Genomic DNA, 25,054 nt, shown 5'->3' on the forward strand with positions numbered 1-25,054 from the left:
GAAAGCTACCTGAAAAACCCTATAAGACTTATGAAATACTTTTGCCCCCCAAACAAGATGTTACCACAAGTCAGGAAAACAAGACAGTTCACCCATGAGGCTAGAAGGCAGGAGGCTGTTGCCAATATCCCTTACAATGCCACCGATTTTACTCCCACTCTGAGTCTACTTGTAGGTTTACCACATACAAGCAGAGAACCCAGATCTCTGGACTGGTATTTGGTGCCTCATCATACTATAGTGGATGAGTTGTGTGTTTTTCAAGGAAGAAAGCAAAAGATCCAGGCAAAACTACCTTGTAACAGTACAGTACGGCTCAAAGGAGTCTAGTTACCTGGATGGCTTCCCCTATATGTGAGTGTTTTTCATTCAATGTAGTGCAAGTCCTTCCTGGGGAAATCTTATGTGTTGGACTGTGAAGTAACCTGCCTTGGCTCTTAGACAGAGTATACCAAAGGACTGGATAGTGAAAATTCTGTGTCACATAGTCTTGTCCTTAACAACAACTCGTGAGCTCTTACCAATTCTCAAGTATAACTGTGTCAGATGCCAAGAAGTTCTGGTCACAGAATCTTGACAGATGTCATAAATATCCACAAATCTCTAATAGAAAAAACTGTTTTTTCCCATGCTATCCAGAGAAAGAACTTTGGAATCTGAATGCAGAGAGAAGCATACTATTTGCTCTCCTTTTGTTTCTTCTTTCCTGTGGTTCCTCCCATTGGTTCTAATTCTTCTAATGTGAAATTCTTCTAATTCTTCACTAACGGGAAAATACGTTTAACATGAATGCATACGTAGAGCCTATATCAGATTGCATGCCATCTTGGGGAAGGGGGAAGAGAGGAATGGGAAGAAAATTTAAAATTCAAAATATTATGGAAGTGAATGTTAAAAACTAAAAATTAATTATTTTAAAAATTATTTTCTCAACTTCCCATGGAAAACTACAGAGAATTTCAACTCTCTGGAAAATTATATAGAATTTCAATCTGTTGATCTAGCCTATTTCACAAATCATAATCCACTAATTTAGATATTTTCTGCACAGGATATTGAAGAATTAGCCATGATTTGACTGGTCTTGTAAGATACTCATTATCTGGAGGGGCCAAGAGGGGGAAAGGAGAGAAAGGAAAGGTGTTTATAATGTATCTGCAGTGTCCCCTAATTTAAGCCCTGTTTTAAGATCAGATCTTCCAAACCCGAACTATAGCATTCACAGGAAAAACATGTAAGTGGTATGGTGTGACCAGAAAGAGAAGAGGATTTGAGACAGAAAACACGAGTTCAAGTGGAAGCTCTAGTATTTACTACCTGTGTGAACTTGGGTAAGTCATTTACTGCCCCTGGTCCTCAGTTTCCTCTTCTGTAAAAGAAGGGGATGATATCTAAGACCACAAGGTCAGCTATCAGTTCATATGTCTAAAGTGGATCCTATGATTCAGCACTAGATCCTATGTAAAGTCCTTTGAAACATTCGTAGCAGCTGTTACTGTATTTAGTCAGGTGAGATTTATAGATTCAAGTCTATGTACTAAAGGGAAACAGAAGGACTTCCTAAGGGGAAAAAGAAAAAAGAAAAGCAAAAAACACACAGGTGTAAAAAATGAGCTCATTTCCCCAGCACCACACTAACTTCTGAAATTATTGTTGTTTTATTTTAAGTCTTCCTTTCCCACGACCCCTGTCTTCCCTCCCATCCCCCCAGCAACTACCATCCCTCCAACTCAGTAAGAAATCATCTGAATCTTGATCGAGTTTAGACTACCTCAAAAAGCTATCTGGGCCTCAAGGTCCTCATCTCTGGAAGTCTAGAACTCTCTCCAGTGCTGCAACTATGTCTACAGTGCCCCATGACCTAGACTGGCTTAGAGATTATGACAGAACACATTTATTCCTAAGGACAATTTCACTTTGTGCCTGACATTATCTACCATCTATGTGATGTTCAAAATACTTTACAGTTTGTAAATAAAGCACTTTCCATCCAACCCTGTGAAATAAATAGAATCCTCATTTTACAGATGAGTCTCAGAGAGATTAAATGACTTATCTATGGTCAGCAGATGTCAGTTAGAACTGATTTTGAGCCCCAAACTCCTTACTCCAAGTCCAGCACATTTTTCAATCCACCAAGCTGTACAAAGAAATTCTACTAGCTTGTACTTCTCACTTGGGAAAGATTCATTTTATATGCAAGGCTCTGTCAATCACAAGCTTACCAATGTTGCTGGAAGACATTACCAGTGTACCTTCCTCACTGTATGCTCTTGATGGGATGCCGGTATGGAGAAAAGCATCACTCCTGAGGGAACTGGGGGACAATAGTTACTTATCACTTTCTAATAGGGAAGGTTCCTCCCTACACTAGTCATATTTCTAAGGGACTCTTGGTCCTGTAGGAGCAGCTCTGTATTGAAGTAGACAGAATACTGGGCCTGGAATCAGGAAGATCTGAGTTCAAATGTGGCCTCAGACACTTACTAGCTGTGTGACCCTGGGTCAAGTCACTTAACCCTGTTTGCCTCAGTTTCATCATCTGTAAAATGAGCTGGAAAAGGAAATAGCAGACCACTCCAGTATCTTTGCCAAGAAAACCCCAAATGAGGTCACAAGGAGTCAGACTCGACTGTTTCCAAACAAATGACCCTTACAATGCCAGCGACTTTACTCCTACTCTGAGCCAACCTGTAGGTTGACCATATACAAGCAGAGAACCCAGATCTCTGGACTAGTATTTGGTGCCTCATCATACTATGGTGGCTGAGTTGTGTGTTTTTCAAGGAAGAAAGCAAAAGATCCAACAAACCTGTCCCTATCCTTGGCTTCCAGACTTCAAACCCATGCTCCTGATGCTGGGTCATTCTAAAACTTCCCTCAGAGCCTGGGATCTTCTTACTCTTAAACATTCACATATGGCTATTGGCCCTTCTCCATACTGAAACATCCCTCTGCTAGGCCCATCTCCTTCACCTACTGGTGAGTTCCTAGAGAAGTCTCCATTTTGTACAAGGGGTCAGGCTGGCGTTCTCTCCTTCCCAGACTTGTCCTTGGCTTCTGGACTTCAAAACCTCAGTGCTATTAACAGATACCTTTATCCTGCACCTTCTCTCACACCTGTTTTTCAGCTCCCTTTTGCATACTGGCTTCCCCCAAAAGAATGTAAAATCCTTGAGGGCAACAGATGTATTTTGGCTTGTATTTGTAACCTCAAAATTTTGCATAGTGCCTGGTACACAGGAAGTGCTTAACAAATATTGTTTCCTTCCCTCCTTCCTTCCTTCTTTCCTTAAGAAAGTTTTCTGGGATTATGCCTAATTTACTTAGTTTCTCACAATTATATAAATGACAGGTCCTAAATCAGCCCCAAAACATTAGTCTAACATAAAGTAGTATGGTATAGTAGAAAAAACCCTGAATTTGGAATCAGAAGACTTGATTTCAAATTCTGGCTCTGATACTAACCACTTGTATAATCCAGGCAATTTAGTTTCCTCATCTATAAAATGAGTAATTTGCACTAGATACTAAGGTCCTTTTGCAGTTCCAAATCCTCTGCTCTACTCCACACTCAAAGTGTGTTCCTCCCCCAAATCACTCTGGAACCCAGTAGATTCATCCTTGCTCATCCTGTTTTCCTTAAAGGAGGGGACATCTGTAATGGATGAGATGGTCTTAGTGAACTTTGGCCGGAGTTCTGAGACGATGGGAAATTCTGATAGCATGCTTTTTAAAAAAAAATAATAAACTGAAGTCAGATGAGCTAGCTGCAGATCATATTTTACAATTAATAATCTAGGTAACCAAAGGCCTCAGTTTCCTCTTTTGTAATATGAAGGGTTTGGACTAGACAATTGTCTAGTCCCTTCTAGCTCTATGTCCTATGATCTCATGTAGTCTCTATAGATACCCCAATGATGATCTGTCATATGCCCAAGCTTCACAGACTCCTTTTCTTCAGACAATAGGAAAAACTCAAAGAGAGAAAGAGGTAGTAAATACAGTCACTTTTCCTGACAGCTCTCATTTGAAATAACATTAGTGGGAAGGAAAGAAAACCTCATCACTTTCAGCCCTGGAAAAGTACTTTTCAAGGGCATCCGATGCCAGGCCAATCATTCCCAAGCAGCTGCATGTGGGATAACTTTTATCCAAGTTAATCACACAACCAAAAAAGAGAAACACCAGTGCCAAACAAGTATGTATGGAATGGCCAAAACAAAGCCTAGCCAATGGGAGAAAATATAGTTAAGAATCCAAAAGGAAAAATTCCTCATAGAACAAAGTAAGAACAAGTGAAAAGAATCATCCTAACACATGTTCCCCAGTATTTTAGATTTAGAAATTAATGGGGCCTTAGAGAATGACCAGCCCAATCATTTCCATTTGACAAATAAAGAAACTGGGGCTCAGAGTGGAAAAATAACTTGCTCAGGATCATATAGGAAGGAAACAGGAGAGCCAAGATTCAATGCCAGTTCTTCTGACTCCAAATTCCATGATCATTTCATAAAATGTTGATGAATGAAGAAGAGTTTTTCTTGCAAATAGGAAAACCAACAATGCCCGAAAACCAAAAAGGGCTTTCTGAAGAACAAAAGTAGGATTAGCAAAAATAAGTCCTAACATTCTGCATTTTGTGCAGCTGAAAATAATCCCATGCCCCTAAGAAAGGCATGTGCTCCAACCTGGTAATAAGAAATTTGACCATGTCCCAAAAGAATCATGCTGAGAAAATCCAAATTTCAGATTAGGTTAGACTGGTAATTTTTTTGTATACAATACAGCATTCATCATAATTTCCGTTTCAAAGAACTACAAGTAATTTATAGACATTATTTTAGTCTTCAACATCCCTTTGAAGTAAATGCATTGATCCTTATCCACGTTTAACTGACGGGGAAATATAGGCCTGCTCCCCAAAACAAAGAAAGACACAGTCAAAAAGAAGGATGCCCTTGGTCTCCCCTCCCACATCAGAATGATTCCCAGTCTACACTTCTCTTGTGCATCTCTGTCAGTTGGAATTTCACCTTTGATCTTTTGTGTCTGAGGCATCCTTCGAAGATGTTGCCAAGGAAGAGTTCCTTTTCTTCTCATCATTTTTATCTTCCGAGGCATCTAAATTCAATAGGGAAAGAATGGAAACACACATAATGGCAGACCAAATGGAATTATAGTTAAATTGAGAAGTGATCTGAAAGCAAACCACAAATCCTTTCTATTTTTCCACTAGCCTAGTTAAAAGAGTACATACACTGTTTGGGTCATCAATAGGCACCTTGGCCTAAAACACAAGACGATCTCAGCTATACTCTCAAGAGTATTCTGCTGGGGAAGAATGAAAGTGCAGACTCTAAACAATTTTAAAATCATAAGAATAATAAACTCTCCTCAGGCTCTCCTCCAATATTTCATGGTGGCAGAGAGATGACTCTGGGTCCTCAAAGGTTCTTCCAACACAATACAAGCTCGGATAAGTCTTGCTAAACTAGAAAGCCCACCAATGGATTTTATATTTTATTTTATATCTTTTGTCCACATACCAGCCTAGCTAAGTGCAAAGATGTTGGCCAATGAGTGAGGAATTTTTTGAGGCCCAGCAACTTGTCACACCAGCACTGTGAAGGAGTTTTAGCCAGTATCATCAACATAAGGAACACACATATGATAAAAACATAGATCTGTGATGCACTGATAGTAATAACAACTCACATTTAGATATTTTACAATTTACAAAGCAATTTTCTCACAGCTATATAAGAAGTACACATATTTTTATTCCCATTTTACAGATGAGAAAATTTAAGCAAAGAAAGATCAAGTGACTTGACCAAGAAAACATAGCCAGTAAGCAGTAGAGAGTCAGGACTTAAGCCCAAGCCTCTTCACTCCAAGTTTAGCACTCTTTCCTCTACATCACATTACAGCAGTAACAGTAGATAGTAGTGTGTCTTGCCACTAAGGCCAGATACCCAGCAATCTGAGAAGGGAGGGTCTCATCTAGGCCCAAAGGATGAAGAAATCTCCTCCAGCTGACTAACCAAGGAGTCTTGATTACAATCACACTTCTACTGAGAGCCAGTCCTTTGGAATACGTCCAGTTTGACTGCTAATATAAACATGGTCTCATTATGGAACACTGATCTTTCACCTTATGGGGAATAAATAAGCCAAAGGTCATGCCTATTATATTGCAAATGCTGTTACTCCCAATAAATGCTTTGTAATTCAACATTTATAAAACAGATGGCATGGCTAGCATTACACAGCAAAAAGAACGCTGAACTTGGAGGTAGGAGGCCTGAGTTTGCTGCCCAAATCTGCCACTTACTTGTTGCGTGGTTATGGTTAAATCACTCAACCTCTCTGAGTCTCAGTTTCTCAATCTGTAAAATGAAAATAATAATATTTGCACTAACCATCTCATAGGAGACTGTGAGAAAAACACTCTTAAGTCATAAGGTGCTAAAGAAGATTAAGCTATTAATATTAAAGAACTCTTTATTTAACCAAACAGACATGAAGATATGAGAAACACAAACTATACAAAAAGACAGGACCTTTTTAATTGAAAATTTTCCCCACAAGGGTATTTTTACAAGCAGTAATGATTTCTATTCACCATCAGCTGGGCTAATTACACTGAGTGATTAAGAGAACTTTTATCATACTCCCCTAGCTAAGGGGTAAAACAGTACAATAGCTTTATGGGTACATCCAAAGAAGGCCTGTAAATCTAGCTCTTTGTCAATCAACTTTATTCATTTTTAGAGTTCAGTTTAAAAAATAGAACAAGTAGAGTAAGTGCTTGTATGAGAGAATCCTAGGTAGAATTGGGAGGAGAGGGGTTTGCATTTCAGAACTGAAGGGCATAATGATAATATTCCCTAGCAGAAATGCGGCAATATCACCACTTAAGTACTTTTCAAAATGCCAATGCTCAGAAATTCTGAGCTCAGATTCTGACAATTAAGGCAGCTGAACTCTCAAACAGTCTGAATCACGCCCCCTCCACACCCTATTCCCCTCCTCCTCGCCCTACTGATATCCTCTACCAGGTTCATTTTGTCTAACTTACACATGGAAATATCCCTACCCAGTCTTTTTGAGGGTAAGAGTTAAATACCACCATGTACTAAAACATTACAGCCACCTTTCTTAAATGAAACACTTGGGAACTATATGTAAGGGAAGTTATCCAATACACAAATACATGAGGATGTCCAATATTTTTCCTAATAAGACTAATAGCTAGCTAGCATTTATATAGCACTTTAAGGTTTTCAAGGTGCTTAACATTTCAAAGACCTGTGATTTCATTAGCATGGGGACTTCTATCCACATAAATGGCAACCCCTACACTTTTAACAGACAGTCTTCACAAATGGCTACAGACAAAAAAAAAAAAAGATTCACCTACTGGCCAACCCTCTGGTGATAAGCCTCTGTGCACTTAGCTAGACTACTTCTCACCTGGATGGATATAATCTATCACCAAGGCTTACACTCTGTTGACATAGCCTTCAAGAGGCCGAGATCATTTCCATACCAAGATGAGGCTTTAGAAGAAGATTTAAGTGAAGAAGATGAATAATAATTTATCAAAAATAATTAGGAATAAACGTAATCAGAAAAATCAAAGATTTTCTCCTGGTCTAGTGTTTCTCTGTCCAACAGCTAAGTTCCTTCCTGGTAACCCCTTACTTCTGACCTATGCCTTCTCTCAAACACCCTTTATCTAGAATCTTCTATTCCAGGCTGGAAACTTTCAGCTTCTTAGCTGATTGGTATATCTCTTGACTGTGACCTCAGGGGTGACCACTTCCAAGAGCAGTACCTATCCCTTTCCTCTAACACTACTCAGAAGACATGACCTCTGGGCTGAACAATTATCATTACCTTTCCACAACTCAACTGCCAGAGCTACCCTGAAACATGAACTCGGGAGTTCTATGTTAGAGCTTCACACGACCCATACGCTGGGGTTACACAGGCCTTTCAGCAGACCTCTTCCTGACATGGCCTGAGGACTGTGATGCTCAAGGATGATTATACGCCTTCCCTGTCCCTTCCTATTTCCACTTTGGAGGTAAGAGTCTCAGTGTAAGGGAGATGATGAGCAACCCTAGTCTGGAGATGTCAGTTATGGCCCCAGATTGAAGGAGAAGATTGCCTTCTCTTGTTGTCCTTATGTCCAATTCTCTTAGATGTCTCTAGTTAAGCCACATAGCTCTTCCTTTGGGTCCTTGCTTTATACGTACCAAATAAAAGGGTCTATTGCTTTCAGCACTGACTGGCTCATATTAATTCATCTATGAAGTCCCTTTATTCCCAACAACAGACTCCAACCACACTTAAACTTACTTAGCAGTAAATGTGACACAGTAGATCACATGCTGCAGGTAAGATCATGATAAAATGTTCCACTCTGAAGAGGGGTACAGAACCTTGAAAAGCAAGGGAAGAGAGAATTTTGTCCTTGTTGGCCTAAAAGTTAGCTCACTTTCCAGAAGTGGGTCACCTCTCTCTCTTCCTTAGGGTAGGGGCTAGGGACTTTTGTCTTGCCATAATAAAGGAATTACTATTCTTACTAAATGCCTTAGCTCTTATTTAATCAAACACAGGCTGGATACTTACCCAGCAGTTTTTTCCATGACTTGATGAGAGATTTAGCAAGTGAGATAACTTCATCATCAGTACTCTGTTTTCTCAATGCATTCACAGACATTCCAATCCGAGTAGACTGCAAATCAACATTTAAGAGAGAAATTGTTCACAAATTTTTTTAAAGAGTGGTCTAACACACAATTCCAAAGGACTCATGATGAAAAATGCTACTCAATCCCAGAAAGAGAACTGATGACCTCTAAATGCAGAAAAAAGCTTTTTTACTTTATTTTTCTTGATTTTGCCTCTTTTCTTTTGCAATATGGCTAATATGGAAATGTTTTGCATGACTTAACATGTATAATTGGTATCAAATTGCTTACCTTCTCAAGGAGGGGGAGGAGTGGGAGGCGAGAGTATTCGGAACTCAAAATTTTTAAATAATTAAAAAATTTTTCTGTTTGGTTAGATAAAAATATAATTAAATAACTAAAAATAACTTAAAAATGTTTACATGAAATTGGGAAATATGTAATGATATTTATATGTATATGTATGCATATATATGTATACTTACATACACACACACACACACACACACACACACACACATATATATATATTTTTTTTTTAGAGTGGTCTAACCCAGCTATGCAAACTTCTTACCTCAGTAAAACCACTTTGCCAGGGACTCAAATCTGAGGCTCACATTCAATTCATTCAGCCTACTATCATTATTATATCAGCATAAAGGATCTAATGACCAATAGCCTGCTCAGAGGTACCCCAGAAAGCTTCAAGATCACTTCTGACTAAATGTTCCCAATAGCTCTTGTGTGATTTTGAAAAACTAATTTCCTAATCTGAAAAAGATGTTAGTCCATCTTCAACCGTATTTTTGAACTCTTACAATAATGCACTCAAAAAATTCAATAGTAACAAGAGAAAAAAACCAAGGGGGAGAGGAAGAGGAAATCGATTTCTCTTGTGAAATCACAGAACTGTATGTGAGCGAACACTTAGGACAGATGAAATCTCCAAGAGTTTAGAACATCTCAGCCTAAGTGACTTTTGTTAAGGTCAATGTTTAAGTCACTACTGCTGGTAATCATATAGAGGTTAACACATATACAGAGCCTCCAGAATGATGCAGCAGAATGAGCGCAGGCTCAGAGCCAGGAAACCTGGTTCTAAACCCAACTACCAGCTGTGAGACCTTGGACAAGTCCCAACTTCTTAGGCCTCAATCTACTTATCTATAAAATGAAGAGCTGACTAGTTGATCTCTAAATTCTATGATCCTGGATCACTGATCATCTCTCATTCCTAATAACTCACTCTCATTTCTGCTTGCTAAAGTCTTTTTTTCTCCTTCCTCCAAAGTCTAGTTCAGATGCCTCCTCCTCCTTTGTGAAGCCTTCCCCAAAACTTCTCTCTCCCTCCTCAAATTTTCCTAGAGCATTCTGTCTAGACCACACGTTTGCCCCTGTCTCAATCTATCTTATATCATACTTATTTGTGTACGTGTCACATCCTACTTTATTGGACAAAAGCTTCTTGGAGGAAAAGACTATTATCAACTTCCATCTTTATAACCCCAACACTTAGCACAGAGCTTTGCTTGCACAGAGTAATAAATGTTTATCTAATTGAATAATTAACCTTACTCAAAAGGAACTTTCTATAATTAGATTTTCGGTTTCCTGGTGGGAAGGCAGAAAGACTTACCTGAAGCAAATCTAGAGTAATTGGCATGCTTTTCAGTTCCTTTAGCAGATCTATAGCTCCATCCTAGGAAGAAGGAAAAGACAGGATTTACTAAAAAACAAAAAGTAAATATTAACAAAACTGGGTAATTACTATCTCTCTTCCAACATAGCTCTATGAAAGAATAGACTAAGGAATTAACTTAATCCAGAAGGGAGCCCACATTGTACAGTGGAAAAGAGTTCTGGCTTAGCAGAGGGGCAACATTCTAATCTGGGCTCTGCTACCTACTACCCATGTGACTTAAGGCAAGCTATCCAACTTCTCGAGCCTCAGTTTCTTCATCTGTTAAAAGAGAGGATAGGAATAGATTCCTTCCAGCTCTAAATATGTGAAAATATAACATGATAATGAGTCTTGTAGGTATTAGGAGAAAACTTATAAATATCCTATAGTTCCTGTGGGATACAGAAGGGACGTGAGAATTATCACCAAATCATTTTCTGTACTTAAATTTAAGGCAGTGATTAGCAGAGTCATCTAATACTGCCAGAATTACAATGTGGGGCAATATCCCTCTACAAACAAGGGCCAAAAGAAAAATAATGAAAGCTTGATTATTCAACAGACCAAAACACAAGACATTTATTAAATTTCTAATTGTTCAGTCCTCAATCAGACCAAAGAAAAGTCTTCCTTATATTTTTCTAACTAGTAACCACCTTATCAATAATCTAATCTAATCAATTACCCAAAACATTGAGAGGATTTATATTCTCAAGGTACTGAATCTACACTTTGGTGTGGTTCAGAAAAGCACACTGTTATTCTGGACTACAGAAAAATCAACGAAGTGGAAGAACACCAAACAATCATAAAGCACACTATCCTCCAAATAAATAGTAATAAAAAAAAATTTTGTCACTATATTTTCCCAGGCCACTTTGTGCTCAGGCCTTTGTACTTAGTTATAAACCCAGTAAGATGTACAATCTCCTCCCTTGGAAGTTGCTCTCAAAAATGTTACCTGTCCAGTTTCGAAAATGTAATTCTAGAAGCAGAGATGAATAAAACAACTTCTGGACTCTCTCTCTCTCTCTCTCTCTCTGTTTCTCAGAGAAGATTTTACTTTTTTGACCCACTTTCAGTAAGTGACAATTCTACTGCTAAATCTTAAAATCTAGGCAGCAGAGATTTTAAAAATTCTGAACACCCTACCAAGAAAATTTCATACCAGGTGACAAAGGACAAAATAAGCAAAACCCCATCTCTGCAATATTCTAGTCCAGAAGTATCTATTTACATAAGAACTATAGCTCGCTACATCACCAAATGTATGTTAATCTCCATTCTGGACTTCAAGTCTTTTTCCCCACCATAAAACAGTTCTTTCTAGCCTAAAAGTTTAACAGCTTATTAAAAATAGATGTCACAAAGAAGCCATGTGGAATCCAAGTCTTGAAGTAACTATAATTAAAGTGGTGGGAATCAGCCTCAAATGTCTATGCTTCTTCCCCACTCTCTTCTCTGCAAAACAGACTTTCCAATTCATTCCAGCAACAGAACCAACTGCCAACACCATCCTGTAGGACAGAGGCCATGGGCCAAACTAAAATCAGAATCAGAGGCCCAAACACAAACACACATCTGCAATTCAATACTCTGGAAACTAACAGAATCGTACCTGAAATGGCTTTTACTGTGTTTCAAAGTACACTTCCCTTTAATCTTTCCAAAAATCTAAAATCACAAGTTGATTAAATCCAGCTCTCATATTCTCTATGATCCAAAGGAAGCTTTTAAAAGTGAAGGGAGAGAACAGTAGTGAAAAAGAATGCTAGACTAGGATCAGAAGACCTGGGTCCTCTCTCTGTCACTTGGCCTCTTTATTTTGCAGACTACATAAAGCCTATGCAGAGGATCTTTTGTTCTGTTTGGTCTTGGTTTCATTTGTTTTTTTTCACAAATTTAATCTAAGGCCGTCCTCCTGAAATGGCTACACAATTTCAAAATATAACATCTAAAATGACACCAACAAAAAGCCTTTGGATTTTCTTTCTCACCTTCTGAGAGAGAACAATTACTACTTTATCTTACTCCTTCCTCAGCTTTTACTAGTCAGCCTAGAAGACCCTGCTGTTCCTCAAGACCAGCCCACTTATGCCTACATCAACCAATTCTTCCTGATTTTGCTCCTATACGTGACATAACATACATACTGCAGCAAAGGAGGAAATTCTCGTTGCTATAATCCAAAATTGGTTGGTAAGCTCCAAATTCTCTTTTAATAGTCCAACAACATTAGTGTACTTGACTCGTGTACAGGATATACATTAGAAAATCAATAAAGACACAACAGTGCGGTAAACTAGAAAGAATATGGCGTATATGGAGTCAGATAACCTGGGTTCAAATCTTAGTTCTGCTACTCTGTGTGCCTTAGTAAATCACTTCACCTCTGAGAATCTAAGTTTCCTCACAGGTTAAAAAAAAAAAACCTAAAGTCCCTTCCAGTTCCAAATCTATGATCCTATGGCCTCTCTGAAGCTGCTTTTTCATCAACAAAAGGAGGGGATTTGGCCCTCTTAGATGATCTCCAACAGCTCTTTGAACTGTAACAATCTGTGATTCTGAGAAGAAACTATTCAAACCACTCTATATTGCCATTTTCTGACCTTGAAAAATTCACTACCTATAACAATCTAGGTTGAGGATCATTGCCAAGACAAATATGCATTTTCTCCCCTTTTTCTACCCTCGAAAACCAAATCTGGAGTTTCTTCCATGAACTACTCTCCAAATATTGAAGGATTCATTATAAATGCCTTACATCTGTATAGAGCTTTTAATATTTTAGAGCACTTACACATCAATTATTTCTTCATCTTAAAAAACCCTGTCAGTTAGCAGGGAAAATATTATTGGAAAGTGATTACTAGAAGAGAGAGGTTGATTTACTTACCTAAGGCAACATAGGTATTGAGTGAGAGAGCTAAGACTAGCATCCTCAACTCCTGATTCTCAGTTTTCTTCTCGTACAGTATACCATGTTGACTCTCATTATCACACAGCTGAATTATGGGGAAGACTTGCTCCACTCCCAAACCGAACTTTGAATAGTGAGGAACAACTTGGCCCCGATATGATCTTTTTCCTAATGTATGCTGGCCTTCAGTTGTAATGTAAAAATCAAACACACACCTCAAAATATATATCTAATTGAAGTGGAGATTTCACCCCTTCTGCTGTTCCCTCTCACCAACAGCCTTCAGGAGAGGGACCTGGACAAAGAAAAACCGAGTGGGAGAGATTTCACAAGTCTCAGAGAAAAAAAGAATTCATTTAGGAGAATGCTTCTCTTCCAATACTTTTTCTGAAAAAAGAATATGAAATGCCTAATCACAGTATTTTAGTACCCATCCCCACCTTCCAGAAAGGTGGTCATGGAAAGGAATAAGAACAGAGGTAGAAAGGGACACAATCAAGGAGAAGGAAACAACCTCTCAGACCCAAGTGACTGCAAAATAAGTTATGTTAATGATTTACTACCAGTACATCAGAATACCTCTTCTTATATGACCTATTATTATTCCTAACCCGTTAATCTTCAACTCTGGGTAACTTCCATCATCTAGTTTAACTGCTTCTACTCCCGAACTGTTGAGTATCACTGAAAAAAAAAGTGATTAAACACTGTGTGCTTAATCAATATTTGCTAAATTGAAACCATACTGATTTGCCCACTATAAATAGATGGTATGTAGCATAAGCTACTGCTGTTCAGCAATCCCTCCTCCAGTCAGCTCTCTGGGATTCCCCAGCTCATTCAACAAAGTAATTTTTGCAAACCTTTTCCTCTATCCTCAAGGACCTATGTCCAGTTCTACCACCAGTCACCTCACTCTTCAGCCCCAACACACTCATGCACAACAGATAACTTGGCCTCTTACTTAACTATAAAGACCAAGACAAGCAATGGATGCTCCCTCAGTTCCCCTAGACTCTCAGCATTATCACATTCACTATTCCTCTTCTCTCAGAGGAAAAAGGATCCCTAATCTTAGACAAGACTAATAAACTCTCTACCGTGGGTCCTTTAGAACATCAATCAATAGACATTTATTAAGTACCTCCTGGGTGCTGGGTACCATGCTGGGTGCTGGGCATATGAAGACAAAAGTGAAAACGGACCTTGCCTTCACAGGGCTTACAACATGTCCACACACAGGCTCAAACAGAATACAGTGATTTCTGAGGGGAAAACATGGCTTCCTGGCTCCACTAGGACTTTGCTCTACCAATCATCCCTTCTTCTTTCCTTTTTCTTCAGATACTGCAAGATAGGACTCTTGGAAGTCAGAGGAGCTAGGTCTGAATCCTGGCTCTGCTCTTTACTACCCGTGTTACTCTGGGCAGCTCAGCCTCTCTATACAACCATTTTCTCATCTGTAAAATGAGAGAGCTGAACTAGATAATTTCTAGGGTCCCTTCCTACTCTAAATACCATAATCAAATATCCTCAGTCTTAAAAAAGTCTTTCCTCAACCCTTCTATTCCATCAAGCTACTATCCCACTTCATTTTTCCTTTTCACTCCTGAGCTTTTTTAAAATATAGTATATACTTGATGTTTAAAATACCTTACCACCCACTCACTCCTCATCCCTTTTCAATCTCTCTTCCATTCCAAACCACTCTACTGAAACATCTCTCAAAGGTTGCCAACAACCTCCAAAGCAAAACCCAAAGGCCTTTTCTAAGTCCTCATCGTCTTTGAACTCTGCAGCTTCTGGCGCTATTAATTACTTTCTTCCTCAATATTCTAAGGTGAAGAGTTCTTTAGTCATTTTCAGTCATGTCTGATTCTTTGTGACTCCACTTGGGGTTTTCTTGGCAAAGATAACAGAATGGTTTGTCATGTCCTTCTCCAGCTCATTTTACAGATGAGGAACTGAGGTAAAGAGAGTTAAGTGACTTGCCCAGGGTCACATGGTTAGTAACTATCTGGGGCTGAATTTGAACTTATTAAGTTTTCCTGATTCCAAGCCTAGTACTCTATCCATGGCACCACCCAGCTGCCCTGAGCCAGATTTCCTATTGCTCTTAATATAGAAGGTGTCCCTAAAGTCTTGGTTTAGTTTTAAGAGGCAACCTGAGTTTCTCTTTTAATGGGTTCTTTCTCATCCCTTAATTTTGATGTTCTTCAAGATATAATTGTCTCTATAATATCACTCTAGGCAGTCTCATTCGTTTTCTTAAGTTTTAATTATCACCTCAATATCACCAAATCTGTACCTCTGGCTGTGACTTCTCTTCCAAGTTCTACATTCATATTTCCAACTACATAATACTTTCCTCTTGGATATTCTCGTCACCTCAAACTCAATATGTCCAAAACTGAACTTAGCTTTCCCCTAGAAACATTCTCTCCCTTCTGACTTTCCTATTTCTATCAGTGATATCACCATTCATCCAAACACCCATGTTCATAAATTCTGGAGTCATCTTTGGCTTTTCTCTCTCCCTTATCCCAACCTCCCATACAATTAGTTGTCAAAACCTGTCAACTCTACTTCCAAAGCATCTCTCATATTATTTCCACTACCATGGCCCTAGTGCAGGTCTTCATTACTACTAGCCTGGACTGCTGTTAACAGCCTCCTAACAGTCCTTCCCACATACACATTCTCCCTCCAAATCATCCTTCATACATCTGCCAGATTTATCTCTCTTATGCATAAATGTAGTTATATCACACTTTTGCATAAAATCCCACTGCCTACTCAGTAAAATTCAAACTCCTTAGCCCTGGAATGTGAAACCTTCCATAGTACTCTCTTCCAAATACTGCCCAAACTGACACACTACCCCCTATGCTTTTGATGCTCCCTATCCCTGTTGTTCTCCCTTAAGACTTAAAAGTCATCTCTTCCATTAAGCCTTTCCTGATCCCACTATTCAAGAATAATCTTTCCCTCCCCCCACCCCTAAGAAGATGTATCACACTTGCTCTGTAGTTCTCTTATGAACTTACATAATTTTAATGCTATTTGTGTATGTACTAGAAAAATTTCAGAATGGCAAGCTCCATGTCTTATCTAAATTCTCCATCTCACTCAGCACTCAGCATAGTTCTCAGCAAACCCAAGATTTTTAACAAATGTTTGTGAGACACTGACTACAGTAACGTAAATGGAGAGAACAAAAGAGGAAACCAAACAGTATATAATTATAATGACCAAGCCTGGTTCCCAAGAAGGGTTAGGAAAACTGTGTTTTCCTCTCTTCTTTGCGGAGAAAGAGGACTATGATTGTGGAATATTCCATATACTGTCAGACACAGTTCACGTGTTGGTTTTGCTGAACTGCTTTTTCTCTTTTTTTATTCTTTGTTACAAGAGATGGTTCACTGAATAGGAGAGGGGATAGGAATGTATGAGGAAATGGAGGTGATATTAATACAAAAATTAAATCAAATCAATAAAAATAAGGCTTTTTAAAAATGTGAGAATCTGAAAGATAGAGTTTGTGGACAGCTCCCAAGAAAGAGCCTTTAAGGGAAGATAATAGACACAAACATAGAGTCATATGGGATGGAGGTTGCCTCTCAGTGAGGCCAGGGGAGCCTCAGATGAGATAAACAAGGGCCAAAAGCTGGGGAGAAAGGGAGTTAAAGAATTAAGGATCATAGTGTCGGTGGAAAAAAAATACTGTATATTTATTAAGCAGGAGTATTTATAGGTTCTTAAGTGACCTCTGAAAGGACAGTTATAAGATCAAAGAATTCACAGTAGAATATCAACTAGTCCAAGCCCCTTATTTTGTAGATGAAGAAACTGAAGACAGAGAAGTAAAGTGACTTTCCCAGATTCACATAGCTAGTAAAGCTGCAGGATTCAAACTCAGGTCCGCAATCTGCAGACCTATAAACTACCTCCAAAGTTAGTGTCTCTGATCAGGGTCTTACTGACCCTTGAATAGAAAAGCTTAATTTTGTGGTGGTATGGGAAGTATAGGGCAGGGATTACAAGTCTCAGTTTTAGCTGTGGTCTGAGTATAGCTCTAGGAAAAGACTCAAGGCAGAAACAATAATAATTTATCATATTTCTATAGTACTTCAATGCTTACAAATAATAGCCACAATTATAGCTAACACATATATGGCATTTTAAAGTCTGCATATATTATCTTATTTGATTTGACCCTTACATCAGCTCTATAAGGTAGCCCTACAAAATGCTAAAAAGTACTTTGACCACAACAAACCCAAGGGTCAGTGTTATCATCCTCACTTTACAGTTAAGGAAACTAAGACAGGGGCAGCTGTAGCAGGAAGACCTATAGCAAAGATCTCAGAGAAACAGCCCAATACCTGGATCCAGGATTTAGAACTCTGTGAGATCATCTAGACCAACTGCTTTCATTTTAGGAAACCGATTGCAACAAGAAGAGACTTGGTCAAGGTCACACAAGTAGCGGGTAGTAGAGTAGTGAGGAGTGGGAAGAAGGGTCCCTTGCTGGTGCCTGTAAATCTGAGTACCCTCTGTTGGGGGGTCTCTAGGAAAGAAAGCTTAGCATAGTGCGTGGCACAAAGCAGATACTTCAATGTCTATGGATTGAAGCTAGTAATCTTTGAGGGGAATTTGGAGAGGGGTTTGAGGAATCTGAGGGGGAGAGCTCCCAAGGTCTCACAGGAATCTGAGGTTCCGTAAGGAACTTTTAAATAGAGGGGAATTTGAGGGGTCCAGGGTGACATGCATATCTATCAGAGAGTCTGTAAGCAGAAGCCCTGAGAAAGGGTGTCTGAGCGGAAATCTCTGGAGCATGTCCCTGGTGGCCAGCACAGAGTCTGAGTGGAGTCTCTGGGGGAGGTCGCTGGTGGCTATCAGAGGGTCTCTGAGTGGAGCCTCTGGGGGAGGTCGCTGGTGGCTATCAGAGGGTCTCTGAGTGGAGCCTCTGGGGGAGGTCGCTGGTGGCTATCAGAGGGTCTCTGGGGGAGGTCGCTGGTGGCTATCAGAGGGTCTCTGAGTGGAGCCTCTGGGCGAGGTCGCTGGTGGCTATCAGAGGGTCTCTGAGTGGAGCCTCTGGGGGAGGTCGCTGGTGGCTATCAGAGGGTCTCTGAGTGGAGCCTCTGGGGGAGGTCGCTGGTGGCTATCAGAGGGTCTCTGGGGGAGGTCGCTGGTGGCTATCAGAGGGTCTCTGAGTGGAGCCTCTGGGGGAGGTCGCTGGTGGCTATCAGAGGGTCTCTGAGTGGAGCCTCTGGGGGAGGTCGCTGGTGGCTATCAGAGGGTCTCTGAGTGGAGTCTCTGAGGGAGGTCGCTGGTGGCTATCAGAGGGTCTCTGAGTGGAGCCTCTGGGGGAGGTCGTTGGTGGCTATCAGAGGGTCTCTGGGGGAGGTCGCTGGTGGCTATCAGAGGGTCTCTGGGGGAGGTCGCTGGTGGCTATCAGAGGGTCTCTGAGTGGAGCCTCTGGGGGAGGTCGCTGGTGGCTATCAGAGGGTCTCTGGGGGAGGTCGCTGGTGGCCATCAGAGGGTCTCTGAGTGGAGTCTCTGGGGATGTCAAGGGTGGCTATCTCGGTGACTTCTGTCTCAGGGTTTCTGGGAGAAGTAACGGCCTGGGAGATTTCTAAGGGGTATTTCTATGGTGAAGTCACAAAGTTCAGCTCTGATCTGGTTTGGGGCGCATGGGGAGAGGGGGCCGGGGAAGGCGTCTCTCAAGGTCTCTTAGGGAAGTCTCTAAAAGGATCTCAGGGACATCCAGAAAATGGGACAGGGTGTCTGAGGTACCCTGCAGGGCATGAGAGAAATCTTGGGGTCCTCGAGAGGGGTCCCTCAGGGGAGTCGTGGCTGGCCGGACTCTCCGTGGAGGGATATCTCTGGAAGGAATGGGGGAGGTTTCGGGGGGCAATTTCGGGGAGTCTGGAGGCGCGCGGGGACCGTGACCTCACCGTGCTCTTCTTGGTCACCATCTTGTCCAGCCGCTTGGCGATCCGCACGATCTCCTCCTCCTTCCCCATCATCTTCCCGTGGGCGGCTCGCTCAGGCCCTGTCCCTGCTGCCGCCGCCACCGCCGCCGCACCGCCTGGCCCGGGGCTCCTCCTCCCGCTGCCGCAATCCGGGCCCTCAGCTGCTCGTCCTGTCCCGCCCCCAGCTCCCCGCAACCACCACGCAGCCGCCGCTGCCCGAGAGCAACCAGGCGGGAGAGCAGCCGTTCAAACGCCTCAGGCTCGGCGGCTCCGCCGCGCTGCATCCTGGGACGTGTAGTTTCCGTGCCTGCCCCGCCCCAGGTTCGCGTCTACCAAGCGAACTCTCCCTCGCACGGCGTTGTGGGAAGCGTAGTCTCTGACCCGCCGTCTGTGGCCTCTCCGCATCACGGGAAGACTCCAAGCCCCACAATTCACTCGGAGAAGCTTCCTTAGTGGGAACTTTAACTCGTGGGAACGCACTGAGGCTGTGGAATCTTTACCTCCTGGGTGGGCTGGCGGTGCGACTTTGGGAGGGAGATGGTGGCACAGAACTTCTCTTAGAAAGGGGGCCTTGAGAGTGGAGACGTGGGGAGGTGAAAGGGGCGAAACAGGACCAGAAGGTGAGGGGAGGAAGAAAGGCAGGCTGGGGAAAGAGAAGGGGTGAGGATCCCCGCCCCTCCAGCCGCTCCCGGAGCTCGCCGTGACGCGGACGCCGGCCTGGTCTGGGGGCACAGCACGTCACCCTCGCGTTACCCACCCCCCAGCCCATCGGCATCCCCAGCCCGGAGCTCTCAGTCTGTGGCGAGGTCCCAGCAAAAGAGTGAAAACGCGAAGTGTGAAGGGCTGGAGTGAAGCTAAGTTGTGCAGGAGCTGGGAGAAATGCGTTACGCACATGTTAGTCATGAGGACTGAGAGATGAGGCTGGAAAAGTGAATTAGAGCTGAAGAAGACCACGCCATCAGAGAAATGATGACATGGCTTGCACTTGACTTTGTTTTGAGTGAGGGAGGACTGTGCAGGTCACCAGCCTCACTTCTCCTCCAGAGCCATCTGGATCCAATGACAAGATATGCATCAGAATGACTGGAGATGACCTAGGATGAGGCAGTTGGGGTTAAGTGACTTGCCCAAGGTCACACAGCTAGTGAGTGTCAAGTGTCTGAGGTGAGATTTGAACTCAGGCTCTCCTGACTCCTGCACTGGTGCTCTATCCACTGCACCACGTAGCTGCCCCCCAAATTAGAGCCAGGCAGTAGTTGGAAGGCTGGGGAAGAAGAGAATGGCACATTAAAGGGTTTGGATTTTTTATCTCTAAGGGCTCTTTGGAGGAGGGGATCCGTCTGGCAGCCTTTTCGGGGTTGGTGAGAGGCCCAAAGCAGGAAAGCAAGCTGAGAAGCTGATGGAACAACTGGTCTAGGCCTGGACTTGGAGGGGGGCTTTGGGAATAGAAAGAAAGACACAGACCTTAGGATATTTCGGAAAACAGGACAAGCCTTGGCCACTGATTGCACTGGACCAGAAGAGAGAGAATAGAGAAAAGGCAGAGAATACTGTAGTTTAAAGCCTGAGTGATGAGGTGGATAAATAGGATGGTTAAGGAATGGAACTGATGATGTTGGGGAAAGATGCACAGCTCAGGTTTGGAAATATGAATAATCCTACAGTCAGGAACCCCCAGTTACTCATCTCACATCTAGGACAGGGTATGAGTCATTGCAACAGGAACTAAAGCTCCTCAAGATGGATTCTCAAGCCCCAAATTTTTCCGGATCTCAGTCTCAATTTTCTCTGTTCTAGATCAACCTCAAATTTCTGGGTTTTGTTTTTATCCTTGAATTCTGAAACTTCTGTTTCCTCTTTTTCTTCTCCACTTCTGCCAGCTGACACCCCCCAAGACGATTAGGGTTTGCTTTTCAAGAAGTTGTTCAAGTGAAAAAAGATACATTTAAAAAGAACTATTAAGAATAGAATTGCAAGGATTCCTACAGAGGGATGTAATCTGTAGAAAATGGAAGACTTCCAAGGTTATCAGTCTGTCCTATCAAGATGAAAATCTTTGTCCTATTGTGATTCCCTTAGTCTCCCAGAACTACATTAAAGTATCCAGCCTTCCTTTTATCTCTGCCTGACAGTCCAGGGTGATTCCCAGTCCTTTATTTACCTTTGTTTCTAAAACCTTCCAGGCAGAATAATTTACCCCCTCCCCTTCCAGCCCAATCCCATTACATTTTGGTACAGTTGAAAAAATACTAACTTTGGAGTCAGAAGATCTGAGTTGTTTTTCCTCTGCCAATTTCTAACTTTGTGACCTTAGGGAAACTCTCTCTGGGCCCCAGTTTTCTCATTTGTAAAATGGGGCGATTGAAATCAATCAAACTTTGTTAAGCACCTACTATGTGCCAGGCCCTATGCTAAATCCTTGGGATACAAAAAGACGCAAAAGGTAATAACTGCCCTCAAAGAGCTTACAATCTAAGGGGGGAACTGTGAGCAAACAAATATATACAAGCAAACTATATACAGGATAAATAGGAAGTAATTAACAGAGGAAAAGACACTAGAATTAAGAGGGACAGGGAAAGTCTTCCAGTAAAAAGGGGATTTTAGTTGGGACTTGAAGGAAGCCAGGGAGGTCAGTAGGCCTACCAGAGAATTAGGTAACTTCTGAGTTCCCTTTCAGCTCTAAATCTATAATCCTGTCCCTCAGACTCAGAAATACCATAGATCAATCAAGGGCAAACAATTCCTTACTTCCAGGAATATTTGGGATCAAACTGGGAATCGAAATCCAAAAGAATAAACCCTTAGCAAAGTAGCAGAATATAAAATAAAACCACCTCAATCATCAGCATTTCTATATATCACCTATAAAACCCTGCAAGAAGAGATAGTAAGAAATAATTCATTTAAAATAACCATAAACCATTTAAAATATCTGGGAGTATACCTGCCAGGACAAACCCAGGAACTATATGAACATAATTATAAAACACTTTCTATACAGACAAAGTCAGATTTAAATAATTGGAGACATAGTCATTGTTCATGGGTGAGCTGATATAATACGTATGTTATATATTAATAATATGTTATAATAATATACTAATAAATATATAATGATAATACAATAATATAATATAAATGACAACTCTACCTAAATTGATTTACTTATTCAGTGCCATCCCAATTATGATTTAAAACTTTACTGAGCTAGAAAAATAATAAAATTCATTTAGAAGAACAAAAGATCAAGAATATCACAGTAATCAATGTAAAAATGGTAAAGAAGGAGGTCTATTAGTGCCAGGTCTTAAGCTGTATTATAAGGCAGTAATTATCTGGTACTGACTAAGAAATAGAGTGGTAAATCAGTGAAATCAAGTATAATAAAACTTTGGATTTGACAAATATAAAGATTTAAGCTTTCAGGATAAGAATCCACTAAAGTAAAAATTGTTGGGAAAACTGGAAAGCAGTCTGGCAGAAACTAGAGATAGACTAATAAATAATATAATAATAATATAATATCTTATACCATTTACCAAGATAAAATCCAAATGGATACATAACCTAGACATAAAGGGAGATGTTATAAGTAAATTAGAAGAACATGGAACGTATTACCTAGCAGACTTTTAGATAGGAGAAGTATTAATGAGTAAGCAAGAGAGAGAATATTGTGAGATGAAAAATGGATAATTTTGATTACATTAAATTAAAAAGGGGTTATACAAATAAAACCAACATTGCTAAGATTAATAGGAAAGAAGAAAATTGGAGAGAGGTCATGTTGGACAGTTTCTCAGACAAAGGCCTCACATCTCAAATATATAGAGAACTTTGTCAAATTTATAAACGCGTCATTCCCCAGTTGAAAAATGGTCAAAGGATATGAACAGGTAGTTTTTAGAAGATGAAATCAAAACTATCAAAATACTTTAAAATGCTGTAAATAATTATCGATTAGAGGAATGCAAATTTTTAAAAACTTTAAGATATCATCTCACAACTATCAGATTGGCTACAGTGGTAGAAGGGGAAAATGATAAATGTTGGAGAGGATGGGGGAAAATTGGGACATTGATACACTATTGGTGAAACCATGAACTGATCCAGCCATTTTGAAAAGAGAGCTGGAATTATGCCCAAAGAATTATAAAACCGTGTATATCCTTTGACCCAACAATGCCACTATTAGGCCTGTTTTCCAAGTGACCAGGGAAAAAGGAAAAGAACCTATATGTTTATATTTATAGTGGCTCTCTTTGTGGTGGCAAATTGAGGGGTTGCTTATCAATTGGGGAATGGCTGAATAAGTTGTGGCATATGATTGTGATGGAATATTATATAAGAAATGATGAGCCGGTTGATTTTAGGAAAACATGGAAAGACTTACATGAAATAATGAAGAGTAAAGCAAGCAGAACCAAAAGAATGTTGTATACAGTAATAGCCATTAGTGTTTGAAAAGTACATGTGAGTGACTAAGCTATTCTGAATTATATGAATATTCAAATCAACTCCAAAGGCTAAGAAGGAAGATGCTATCCATCTCCAGAGAAAGAAATGATATATGGAGCTATGTATTGCACAGTTTCACATCTGTATCAGATGATGGTCTTCTCTAGTGCAGGGTGGGAAGGACGGGAGGGAAACAGTTGGAGTTCAAATGTAACAAAAATAAAAGAAATATTAAAAAACGAAGCAAACAGTCTTTGAAATCAGGCTCTCATTAGTTTAAGAATTGATTCAATACTCTGTTTTCCTGTTTAGCTAAGGTATTTTACATTTCTTGTAGTGCAGGAATTATTTCAACAGCCAGACTATAGACATAGATATAGGTACCATATTCAGGTTCTTCTCTACCCTGGGCAAAATCTCTACATTGTATATAGTTTTTGTCTGAAAACTGAAAAGACAAAAAGACAGATGAGGGATAATATAGATTTGGTAGCAATTGAATATTCTGTGAATAAGTAATATGTTCACAGGTTGTAGTTACATAAGATTGGGCAATAGTTTTCCATTGGTCTGCTTAAAAACAACTAAGGTTGTCATGGGAAAAACAATTTCTCATGGTCTTCCAGGGCAGCTAGGTGGTCCAGTGGATAGAGCTACAAGCCTAACATTTCAAAGCTTCATCTTCCTGAGTTCAAATCTGGCCTCAGACACTTACTAGCTATGTGAGCCTGGGCAAGTCACTTAACCCTGTTTGCCTCAGTTTCCTCATTTGTAAAATGAACTAGAGAAGGAAATGGCAAACCACTCCATGATCTTTGCCAAAAAAACTCCAAATGGGGTCACTGTCAAACACGACTGAAATAACTGAACAACCACTTTCAGGGTAGCAATATGTAGTGTAATCTATAATCCATTGCAGTCATGTCAAGTTCTTTGAGAACAGCAGCACAGGATAGGCCTGGAATCCTGTTGCTACATTAATCACAAACTTGCTAAGTAATCACTCCCACTTAACTGAGGGGAAAGAAATGAAACATTTCATCCAAGGAAATAAATACAAAAGAGCTCTGGATTTGGAAATGGAGTAACACAGATATGCTCAATCTCAATCATTGAGCGAACTGAACATGCTGACAATCCCAACCTCCACCCTATACCAATTACATAATTAATATGCCAATTAAATAATTATGCCAACTACATAATTCCATTTTCTGATCCTAGAGTGTAGCGATTGCCCTGGGGGAAAGGCCTGGGTACCCAGCAGTGGGTCCCCTAGGAGTGACCTAATCACTGCTACAAACCGCTG

General features: G+C 40.7%; 1 protein-coding gene across 6 annotated transcripts in view; it reads right to left on the reverse strand.

Moving 5' to 3' along the window:
- TCEA2 (transcription elongation factor A2) overlaps positions 1–25,054 on the reverse strand; it is a 98,771-nt gene that overhangs the window by 17,173 nt on the left and 56,544 nt on the right. For 4 of the 6 annotated variants that reach the window (XM_072633226.1, XM_072633225.1, XM_072633224.1 and 1 more), the window contains exons 2-4: positions 10,342–10,404; positions 8,644–8,749; positions 5,037–5,124 (exon numbers count right to left, since the gene is read on the reverse strand). In XM_072633226.1, the coding sequence (XP_072489327.1) occupies positions 5,037–5,124; positions 8,644–8,749; positions 10,342–10,404 (257 nt within the window). Of the gene's footprint in view, positions 1–5,036; positions 5,125–8,643; positions 8,750–10,341; positions 10,405–19,266; positions 19,585–25,054 lie in introns of those variants that run through there. The other 2 variants (XM_072633222.1, XM_072633221.1) reach the window with 1 other exon arrangement.

Source organism: Notamacropus eugenii, chromosome 1 (assembly GCF_028372415.1).
Source record: "Notamacropus eugenii isolate mMacEug1 chromosome 1, mMacEug1.pri_v2, whole genome shotgun sequence".
In the NCBI taxonomy this organism is placed as follows: Eukaryota; Metazoa; Chordata; class Mammalia; order Diprotodontia; family Macropodidae; genus Notamacropus; species Notamacropus eugenii.